General features: G+C 40.2%; 1 protein-coding gene across 2 annotated transcripts in view; it reads left to right on the top strand.

Annotated features, from left to right (window-relative positions):
- The window catches only part of GBE1 (1,4-alpha-glucan branching enzyme 1), a 237,574-nt gene extending 226,384 nt beyond the window's left edge, over positions 1-11,190 (top strand). For both annotated transcript variants that reach the window (XM_073584450.1, XM_073584449.1), the window contains exons 16-17: positions 7,616-7,735; positions 8,816-11,190. In XM_073584450.1, coding sequence (XP_073440551.1) covers positions 7,616-7,735; positions 8,816-8,869 — 174 coding nt within the window. In that variant the 3' untranslated portion in view covers positions 8,870-11,190. The remainder of the gene's footprint in view (positions 1-7,615; positions 7,736-8,815) is intronic.
- The last annotated feature ends 895 nt before the right edge of the window (positions 11,191-12,085 follow it).

The following is a 12,085-nucleotide window of genomic DNA, read 5'->3' on the forward strand; positions in this document are numbered from 1 at the left end:
CTGGATGCTGTTCTTGAAAAGCATAATATTACAGGGTATATACACTAGTTTCCTTAATATTGCGTTGATCCAGGGAGCTAGTCTGATTGCCGTATGTGGAGTCGGGAAGGAATTTTATTTCCCAATGTGAAGCTTACTGTTTGCCACATGGGTTTTTTTGCCTTCCTCTGGATCAACATGTTAGGGCAAGTGAGGACAGGATATGGGTTGAACTAGATGGACTTAAAGTCTTCTTTCAACCTTAATAACTGTTACGATCTAAAAACTCTGTTTACTGAATACAGCAGTTGATATAAAGTGATACATCATTGGAATTAAGTAACAAAATCAGAAATGGACACCTGCTTTAAATAGATCAACAAAAAATTATACTATATTTTTTATGAACATGAAGCCAAACAGATTTAAAAACATTTAAGAATTCTAAAAGACAATAAGCTAAAGAACCCCGCACCTTGCAGCTAACCTTATAAATAACTGGGTAAATTCAATAACAGTATGGCAAGAAATTGTAAGGATATTTGCATATGTTAACAACAAGTGCCTAGATGAAAAGTACTGAATGAAGGCACCAAGCAAATGCTGGTAAAGGGCAATTATCAACAATCCATACTTCTAACCAAGTATCTACATATAAAGTCAAAAGCACCTGTACTCTATATCAGCCCGTCTGAAATCAAGTAGAATATACACTCACTGGCCACTTTATTAGGTACACCATGCTAGTAAGGGGTTGGACCCCCTTTTGCCTTCAGAACTGCCTCAATTCTTCGTGGCAGAGATTCAACAAGGTGCTGGAAGCATTCCTCAGAGATTTTGGACCATATTGACATGATGGCATCACACAGTTGGCGCAGATTTGTCGGCTGCACATCCCTGATGCGAATCTCCCGTTCCACCACATCCCAAAGATGCTCTATTGGATTGAGATCTGGTGACTGAGGAGGCCATTTGAGTACAGTAAACTCATTGTCATGTTCAAGAAACCAATCTGAGATGATTCGAGCTTTATGACATGGCGCATTATCCTGCTGAAAGAAGCCATCAGATGTTGGGTACATTGTGGTCATAAAGGGATGGACATGGTCAGCAACAATACTCAGGTAGGCTGTGGCGTTGCAACGATGCTCAATTGGTACCAAGGGGCCCAAAGAGTGCCCAGAAAAAATTCCCCACACCATGACACCACCACCACCAGCCTGAACCGTTGATACAAGGCAGGATGGATCCATGCTTTCATGTTTACGCCAAATTCTGACCCTACCATCCGAATGTCGCAGCAGAAATCGAGACTCATCAGACCAGGCAACGTTTTTCCAATCTTCTACTGTCCAATTTCGATGAGCTTGTGCAAATTGTAGCCTCAGTTTCCTGTTCTTAGCTGAGAGGAGTGGTACCCAGTGTGGTCTTCTGCTGCTGTAGCCCATCTGCCTCAAAGTTCGACGCACTGTGCGTTCAGAGATGCTCTTCTGCCTACCTTGGTTGTAACGGGTGGCAATTTGAGTCACTGTTGCCTTTCTATCAGCTCGAACCAGTCTGCCCATTCTCCTCTGACCTCTGGCATCAACATGGCATTTCCGGCCACAGAACTGCCGCTCACTGGATTTTTTTTCTTTTTCGGACCATTCTCTGTAAACCCTAGAGATGGTTGTGCGTGAAAATCCCAGTAGATCAGCAGTTTCTGAAATTCTCAGACCAGCCCTTCTGGCACCAACAATCATGCCACGTTCAAAGGCACTCAAATCACCTTTCTTCCCCATACTGATGCTCCGTTTGAACTGCAGGAGATTGTCTTGACCATGTCTACATGCCTAAATGCACTGAGTTGCCGCCATGTGATTGGCTGATTAGAAATTAAGTCTTAACACACAGTTGGACAGGTGTACCTAATAAAGTGGCCAGTGAGTGTATAAGCCGAATAGTTTTCGCACTAATACACAGTGAATATACTCTGCTTACAAAATGAAATGACAAAAAAATGTTATACATCATAGGCACAAAATATGTGGCACAAGATAAATGGAGAAATGGAGAAGACTGGTGGATATGGCTGCAAGACTTTTAAGTGTCAGCAACAAACAACACAAACCTTAAGATGCCATAGTCAAGCAGGAGCCATAATTTGTAGAGGATAAAAAAAATCTGAGGCATACAAGTCTAGATTTTGACTAGAATTTTTATGTTCATATGATCAGTCACACCGTTCCGACGTTTTGGCCATCAAAGGCCTTTATCAAGGTATTTATCTGTGTGGCTTAGGTGCACAGAGACAGTCTTCATGTAAGTGGAAAGAGGATTCCGAGACTAGCCACTGAGATGAGCAAGACAGATTCTGTTCTGAAATTCTCCTGCTCTCAGGTGACATTCCGTCTGTTCCCCATGGTCACATCCATCTCTTTCACTTTACAGATAATCACAGCTGACGTCAATTACAAGGATTGCCAGAAATACACTCACTGGCCACTTTATTAGGTACACCATGCTAGTAAGGGGTTGGACCCCCTTTTGCCTTCAGAACTGCCTCAATTCTTCGTGGCAGAGATTCAACAAGGTGCTGGAAGCATTCCTCAGAGATTTTGGACCATATTGACATGATGGCATCACACAGTTGGCGCAGATTTGTCGGCTGCACATCCCTGATGCGAATCTCCCGTTCCACCACATCCCAAAGATGCTCTATTGGATTGAGATCTGGTGACTGAGGAGGCCATTTGAGTACAGTAAACTCATTGTCATGTTCAAGAAACCAATCTGAGATGATTCGAGCTTTATGACATGGCGCATTATCCTGCTGAAAGTAGCCATCAGATGTTGGGTACATTGTGGTCATAAAGGGATGGACATGGTCAGCAACAATACTCAGGTAGGCTGTGGCGTTGCAACGATGCTCAATTGGTACCAAGGGGCCCAAAGAGTGCCAAGAAAAAATTCCCCACACCATGACACCACCACCACCAGCCTGAACCGTTGATACAAGGCAGGATGGATCCATGCTTTCATGTTGTTTACGCCAAATTCTGACCCTACCATCCGAATGTCGCAGCAGAAATCGAGACTCATCAGACCAGGCAACGTTTTTCCAATCTTCTACTGTCCAATTTCGATGAGCTTGTGCAAATTGTAGCCTCAGTTTCCTGTTCTTAGCTGAGAGGAGTGGTACCCAGTGTGGTCTTCTGCTGCTGTAGCCCATCTGCCTCAAAGTTCGACGCACTGTGCGTTCAGAGATGCTCTTCTGCCTACCTTGGTTGTAACGGGTGGCAATTTGAGTCACTGTTGCCTTTCTATCAGCTCGAACCAGTCTGCCCATTCTCCTCTGACCTCTGGCATCAACATGGCATTTCCGGCCACAGAACTGCCGCTCACTGGATTTTTTTTCTTTTTCGGACCATTCTCTGTAAACCCTAGAGATGGTTGTGCGTGAAAATCCCAGTAGATCAGCAGTTTCTGAAATTCTCAGACCAGCCCTTCTGGCACCAACAATCATGCCACGTTCAAAGGCACTCAAATCACCTTTCTTCCCCATACTGATGCTCGGTTTGAACTGCAGGAGATTGTCTTGACCATGTCTACATGCCTAAATGCACTGAGTTGCCGCCATGTGATTGGCTGATTAGAAATTAAGTCTTAACACACAGTTGGACAGGTGTACCTAATAAAGTGGCCAGTGAGTGTATACCTTCTACAAGCACTGGCATGACGGTGGAATGGGTGTGCTTAAAACTTATATGGGGATGTAGTGGACATAGCTGGAGCTGGTTAACGTGACATCGAAAAGCAGTTGAGAAGAGTAGGAAGAGAAGTACTAGCCACCTGGCCTGTGGAGTCAGAGTTGAAGCTAATATTAGGTGTCAAGGCAAAGTTGGTAAAAATGTACCCACCCCTGTTTAAAAATGTTGAGTCATTTAATATTGATTAATCCATTAACTTTAGTAGGAGTTTAGAGATTTTAATAAAACAAATTGACCATTCAATTTCACTACAGTAATTTTGTGATTTGTAATTATTGAACCGTTATGAAAATCCTGAGCTGGAGTCAAGGTGTGGAGAGAGAGAGCTTGTCATAGTCATAACCTTGGCTTACTGACTTCACAGCTTTGGTAGCAATGGACATGAAGTGAAGTAGCAAGTAGTCGTGAATCTGGGGATGTCTTGCAAAAAAGTGCATGTAATAGTTGCCAAGTACCTAAGTATAATGAGTGCAGGAGCTGCGGGGGCTTCTAGGCAATGGAGCCTATTAGAGGGGGATTAAAATTTCACCTTTTGGTCCATCTGAAAAGTAGATGTGGCTTCTGTAGGAGATTTTGCATTAGCGCTTCAATTTATGGCACTGGTGATTTATAGTGTTTATAGCAAAATTTGTAAAATCTTTCTAACCCCTTTCTGACATCGGGCATACATTTACGCCGATGTCGGACTCCCTCCCTTTGATGTGGGCTCCGGCGGTGAGCCCACATCTTTCCCAGAACATGTCAGCTGTTATGAACAGCCGACGTGTGCCCAGAGAAGCTGTGGGTGGACAGCGGCATTTAGCACATGCTTCTGGCCATCGGGCTGCAAATCCGCCCTTTGGTGACCCCCGTCACGTGATCACGAGTCACTGATAGATTGGCATGACAACCAGAGGTCTCCTGGAAACCCGGTGGTCGGCGCTCATAGCAAGCGAGCAAATCTGCTTCGTACAGGTGATCTGATCATTGCCTTTATGTAGCAGAGATGATCAGGTTATGGCAGCTTCTAATTTCCCATGGGTAGACTATTCAAGCATGCCAAAAAAACAAAGTTTTTAAAAATATAAAATTTAAAAAATATACGTTCTAATCACCCCCTTTTGCCCCATTCAAAATAAAACAATAAAAAAATTTGGTATTGTCGTGTTCAGAATCGCCCAATCTTTGAACAAAAAAGAGTTAACCTGATCGCTAAACGGCGTAGTGAGAAAAAACGTAAAAACACCAGAATTACAGGGTTTTTTTGTCGCCATGACATTGCATTAAAATGCAATAACGGGCGTTCAAAAGATCGTATCTGCACTAAAATGGTATCATTAAAAACATCAGCTCAGCATGCAAAAAATGAGCCCTCACCCAACCGGAGATCACGAAAAGTGGAGATTCTATGGTTATTAGAAAATGGTGCAATTTTTTTTTTTATCAAAGTTCGGAATTTTTTTCACCACTTAGAGAACACAGAACCTAGACATGTTTGTCGTTTATTAGCTTGTAATGACCTGGAGAATCATAATGGCAGGTCAGCTTTAGCATTTAGTGGACTTGGTGAAAAAAAGCCAAAAAACGTGTGGGATCTAACTTTTTTTGCAATTTTACCGCACTTGGAATTTTTTCCTTTTTTCGAGTACACGACACGATAAAACCAATGGTGTCGTTCAAAAGTACAACTTGTCGTGCAAAAAACAAGCCTTCGCATGGCCGTATTGACAGAAAAATAAAAAAGATATGGCTCTAGGAAGAAGGGGAGCAATGCCTCTGGTTGTTAAGATCTTAGTTTATAGTTTTATAGCACCTTTTCTTAGTTATTTGTAGACATTATCAAATTTGATCCTTTGTTGATTATCAAATATGATGTAAAATATATTGACCAGGAGATCTAGATGTAGTTTGATTGTTTGGTCATCAAGATTATTAGTCCTTTAGCGTTACCCAGGGTGCACCATGTGGAGACGGACTAACGTTGCAATGCAAAGTTTCTTCAGCCGTTTTGTGACTTTGGTCATTTTTATACTAGACAACACCCCCCGCACTGTTTGGAAAGGGTGCAGAGATCTGTCAGCAGGTGTCCAGGCGCGACTAACAAATTCATCTTTATTTACACCAGAAAAGTGGTGAAAACTATGATTCAAGTTTTCCCCAGTCTGACTACAATACATTTCTTATGATGGCGCTACGCCAGCTAAAAATTTCACAAAATTCATTAAGATGTACACACCCTTTAATGGATTTGGCACATCGAATGTCGGCGCACAGTGCGTCATGACTGGCATGTAAAATCCAGATGTATTACACCCCAGAGTACTGAAGGAGATAGCAGAAGTTTTTTAACGACTCTACATAATCTTTGAAATTTCTTGGAGAACAGAAGTCCCAGAAGACTGGAGAAGAGCAAATGTTGGTCCTATCTTCAAAAAGGGAAAGAAGGTGGTCCCAGGGAACTATAGCCCTGTGAGTCTGACTTCTATAACAGGAAAGATCTTTGAACAATTATTAAACATGTATGTAAGTACCTGGATAAAAATGAAGTGATTAACAAGAGTCAGCATGGGTTTGTAACTAAGTCATGTCAGACTAACTTAATTTCCTTCTATGATGGAATCGCTGACTGGGTGGATCAGGGAAATGCTGTAGATGTAATATATATTGACTTTAGCAAAGCATTTGACATCGTATCTCACACAGACCTTATTGAAAAAATGACTAAGGATGGAATGGACAAGGCAACTGTTAGGTGGATTCATAACTGGCTTAGTGATCAGACCCAAAAGAGTGGGCATAAATGGCTGCATGTCCAGTTGGAAGAATGTCTCAAGTGGGGTACCACAGGGCTCTCTCCTCGGCCCTGTAATTTTCAACATCTATCAGTGATTGGATTGAAAGAATTGAGTGTAAACTGATTAAATTTGTTGATGACACAAAGCTAGGAGGGATAGCTAATACTAGAGAAGAGAGAGCGAGGATTCAAAAAGATATAAATAAATTGCACCAGGTAGCAGCAACTAACAGAATGGTTTTTAACAGGGAAAAAAGTAAAGTACTACATCTGGGCAGTAAAAATGGAAAAAAGCATATACAGAATGGGAGGAATAGGGCTAAGCAACAGCACATGTGAAAAAGACTTGGGTATACTAATAGATCGTAAACTGAACATGAGTCAACAGTGTGATGCAGCAGGAAAAGAGGCAAATGTAATTCTGAAATGTACTAACAGAAGCATACAGTCTAGATCACGTGAAGTCATTATTCCCCTCTACTCCTCTTTGGTCAGACCTCATCTGGAATACTGTGTCCAGTTTTGGCACCACATTTTAAAAAAAGACCAGCAAAATGGAGCAAGTTCAGAGAAGAGCGACCACAATGGTGACCGGTCTGCTAACTCTGTCCTATGAGGAACAGTTACAGGATTTGGGAATGTTTAGCTTGCTAAAAAGACTGAGAGGAGACAATAGCTCTCTACAAATGTCTCAAGGGCTGTCACATTGTAGAAGGATCATCTTATTCTCGTTTTCACAAGGAAAGACTAGAAGCAATGAGATGAAACTGAATGGGAGGAGGCACTGATTAGATATTAGAAAAAACTTTTTGACAGGGTGACTAATGAGTGGAACACGCTGCCACGAGATGTGGTGAGTTCTCCTTCAATGGAAGTCTTCAAACAGAGGCTGGACAGACATCTGTCTGGGATGATTTTGTGAATCCTGCTTTGAGCAAGGGGTTGGACCAGATGACCAAGGGGGGTCCCTTCCAACTCTACCATTCTATGATTTTATGAAAATACAAGTCGTGATTGTTACATTATAACTTTTGAAACTTTTTGAGTTGTTGACATAAACAGTGTCTCTTTATATTATTATTTCAACAAATATTTTCCTTAATGCCTTCATTCCAAGTATATGATCGCACTGGACACGGATTCTGGAGAGTATGGAGGACATGAAAGAATTAATCACCGGACAGAATTCTTCACCGAAAACCAACCTTATAATAATAGACAGTATTCAATTTTGGTAAGTGTGACCAGAGTAAAGCTTTAATTTTAAGCAATTTTTTAAAATTTTCACATAGATATGGGCTGTAATTTAAATCGGCATGTGTACACTAGGGCTAGCAGAACGGGGTGAGGTAATACTGTGTTTGCCAAACTGGAAGAGTTGTGCCAGCTGTATTACGTCGTCAAAACTCTGTTCTAGCACAAATTAGCCAGAATCCGAGTTATCACTTAAAAAGACTTGGTTAGCACAGAATGACTTCAAACCAAGCAAGTTCAGGCGCTTGGTGCACACTTGGTGTGGCGAATCAGTAAAGTCCACTTTACCACCTGCTTGTTTTCTCCTCCCCTCTTTTTTTGACAGCGGGTGCAGATAGATTGAAATTACAAATACGTGGAAAGGTGCACCTAAATGTTTCTGGCAACACCAAGAATGCACCGAGCGCCTGTGCTTGCTTTGAACAGTCATTCTGTGCTGTCTGATATTAGAAAAAAATAGCATGTATTGCCAGAAAATAATAAAAAAAAAAAAAAAATTATAGCTTTCAAAATGCAGTGATGAAAAAGAACAAAAAATGTCTATAAATTCAAAATGCTTTTTGGAAAAACAACCTATAGATAAATGGAACAGATTTTCAGCCAAAGAAATTATATCTGCACGTTTCTAAATGTGACCTTTTTTTTTTTTTTTTCTTTTTGCACATTTTTATCCATTTTATTTGAAGCAATTGTTTTTTCTTTATTTCCACAACTGAAAGGACCTTTCAGAAAATGTTGCTATACTCCACTCACGAGGTTGTTCTGAAACTGTTCAGCATATAAAGAATTCCAATAGATGTGAACGTACTGCACCTTCAAGGGTTATTGAGGAGATCGCGCTTTTGGTGATTTTACTGGTTGCAATTGACTTGCTGCACTCTAGTGGTTAACATTTACCACTTCACTCGGCATTCTCCGAGCTGCGCGCTTCTTGTTTTGCCGTGGCAGCTACATAAAGCTGATTTCCTAGTATTTGTAAAGGCTGTCTCTTTTGACAATACATTTGATTTGTCCTTGTGTTATTATTTTAATATCTCTCCTGAATTGTTTTATATTTCAGGTTTACATTCCATGCAGAGTGGCGCTTGTTCTTCGTAATGTTGACAACTACTAAGGACTGAAGATTCATCTTTCTCTCTTCGATGCGAGCTCGGGTAGTCTTGAAATAGAACGATTCGCACCATGTGTAGCGTTGTAGAATGTGCTCAAGGTTATCCGCAATAGTCTAATGGGTAAATACCATGAACATGGCATTCTCTTACCTTGTGTACACGTAGGTAGAGCCAGACGGCTTGGCGCACTATACTATGTGCCGTTTTTAATTCATGTTACTGTGAAATGCGTTACCTGTACGGTGTGACTTTTCTTTAGAACGTAGAGAGACCTGTGTTTCTTTATAGCAATAGATCACCCAGGGTAAATACATAGGGGCATATTTGTCAATATGTGCCGCAAATTTATACTAGACCTTGTTAAAATTCGTCAGATTTTATCTCAGTGGTTAACTCTGATAAATTTTGCGTATTTTAAGATTTTCTAGTCTTAAGTTTTCACTACATTTTATTTGGCTTACTTTCCACCGAAATGTTGGTGCATTTTTTTGGCCCAGAGTTTTGCACGTCAGTCCCATGCCCTTCTCAGGCAAGCCACTCTTTTAAGCAAGGCTACGGCGCCTTGCTGTTGTAAGGTGCTGAAAGTATCTAAAACACATCAATATGGCGAAAGTCATACAAGTCTGTTTTGAGAGCAAATTAAGTCAAAATTCTAGGGCATTCAGCTTGATAAATATGTCCCGCTGTATCTGTTTATATTGGTTACATTTCTACTTAATTGCACTATAAACGAAAAATAACTTATTGAGAAGAAATAATTTATTTTTCTGATAGACGTGCTACACTAAAGCACAGGGCGTGTTGTATAAATCTGACTTTTCAACTAGAAGAAGCTGCACCTATTTTTCTGCCTGTCTGTATTGCCTGAAAACACATTAGCTGCGATTTTCCCTATTATAAAGGAAACAAAGCAGAGAAAGTCCATTGTTTGTAGCATTCAGTCTGTTGGCTTGTTTTTTTTTCTCATATACTAGATCTGAAATGTATTTGGTTTCTGTAAGCAACTTGTTCCTAATTTTTTGTTAACTTTTCATCGTGTGTATAAGACATTAAAGGAATTGTCCAAGGTTAGAAAAACATAGCGGCGTCACCCTGATCTAATGGTTACGTCTGTGTTTGGTATCGTAGCCCACTTTCATTGAGGCAGAGCTACAATGCCACACAAAACCACTAGAATTGTGCCGTTTTGGAAGAAAGGCAATTTTTTTTTTTTGCTAGTTCTGGGAAACTCATTTTTAGGGAGCTTGTAATGCTATAGCGTCTGGTTTGTTTTTGATATTTTAATTAGCACATTGAATAAAACTATACTTTAATTTTTCCAATAAGGTACCATAAAAGTGCAAAAGTATGCTGTAATTCAGAATGCTGCTTTCATTGACCGTGGTTCAGAATATCTTGCCAATTTTGTAACGTTTGACATGTTTTCCAATTGCAAAAGCAGTATGAATGTTTCCTTGGAGGTAATCTATGGACCTGCAATAAAACTGCCCACTTGGCTGTAGTCATTAGTGATGAGCAAACATGCTCGGATAAGGTGTTATCGAAGCGTGCTCGGGTGCGAACTGAGTGACTTCATTGTGCTCGAATATTATGGTGGCGTCCCCGCACCTGCTTGTCTCGCTGTTGCTCGAAAGCCGCAACATATGCAGGGATTGCCTAAATAACAGGCACCTTATCCGAGCATGTTCCCTCATCAGTTGTAGCTATCCATAATAGTGAAGAACAAAAATTGGACATGTATAGTGGTTGCACTGGACCATATTTTTGATAAGGGGGCTATCACTGAACCGAAAATGAGATGTTGACATGCGAACCCTCACCAGGCCGATCAGCAGAACATGGAAACCTATATTTTGTGACATATTCACAGTTCTTAGGATATGAGGTTGTTATGGTTGTCACGTCATCACTCCAATTATCTCCCTCCATTGTGAGCGACTGATGCACTGGATACACATTACAGCTACATAATATGCCGAAAACATTCACCAGGTACAGTCTGTAAAGTTCAGGTTCTAAGAGTAGCAGAGATCTATATTTTATTTACTTTCTGACTCAACACAACATTTTTTGCCTTTTGAAATGCCTATCTTTTTACAGACACTTGTAGTGTTGTCTTTCACTGGACAGTATGAACAATATAATAGTTTTTGGTCCTTTTAATACGATACAGTCATGAATGATATTCTTGAAATCAATGGAACAATTAACGCCCTGTTCTGTGTCTGTGTGTTTGTATAATACTATGTAATATTTATACGATGCAATAAATGACCTGGTTATTACATTTTCGCCAAAATAAATACCGTAATAAAATTTAAAATGTTTGTGTTTTATATTTTGTGAACAATTTTAGTATATTTAGCTTTTCATAATTTTTAACGGATAGAAGTGTTTCCTTGATGAGCTGAAATGTCGCACAAAGATAAAGTACCATTTTTTTATTTTTTTTTAATTTTAATGATGTCTTACTTTGCTGTTTTAGAATTAGAGGTTCTATGATTAGAGATAATGGATTTTTAAAAGTGCTGACGGTGATTGACTACCATTGTAATGCCCATTGGAATGTCACCCAGCTTCTCATTGATCTCTAATGTCATATAGATGGTGGGACTAATTCCCACAGAAGAGCAAGGAGCAGGTGACTACATCGTACCACAACCAGCAGTAGTCAGAATGTGCGGTACTGTTGTCTGGTTCAGTACGGTCTTGTGGGTTATTCTCCAGTAGAATAGCTCTTTAATGTGTTTTTCGATGGCTCATAGCACAATATTTTGTATTAATGAATTTCAACATATATTAAACCTAACATATGTATTCAAGAGTAAATGGAGACATAATAGCAGTCTATAGACTAAAGTGTTGTATAGAACTTGTAATACCGCTGTGGCTTTTAGGCCATTATGATTTATTTCTCACCCACCACACCTTCTTCTCTTCTTCTGTTCTCTTTTATTAAGCTTGGCTTTAAATTCATCTAGACTTTAAAAAAGAATTTAGATTCTCTTGAATTCAAATTTTTAGTGATTCAAGTGTGACGGAACCAAAATGGCAGCAGGTGTGCTGCCTTCTAATCTATGCAGGACGGAAAGGAGGAGAAAAATAAAAAAAAAATTATAAATGTAACACCTTGCCACTCGCGTTCCACTGTCGCAGCCACTCGCGTCCCACTTTTTGTCTACTGCATGCGACATCCTCTTTCTGCATCTTCGCGAGGT

The sequence above is a fragment of the Dendrobates tinctorius genome, unplaced genomic scaffold (genome assembly GCF_039654945.1).
Source record: "Dendrobates tinctorius isolate UK_male_01 unplaced genomic scaffold, ASM3965494v1 ptg000084l, whole genome shotgun sequence".
Taxonomy (NCBI): domain Eukaryota; kingdom Metazoa; phylum Chordata; class Amphibia; order Anura; family Dendrobatidae; genus Dendrobates; species Dendrobates tinctorius.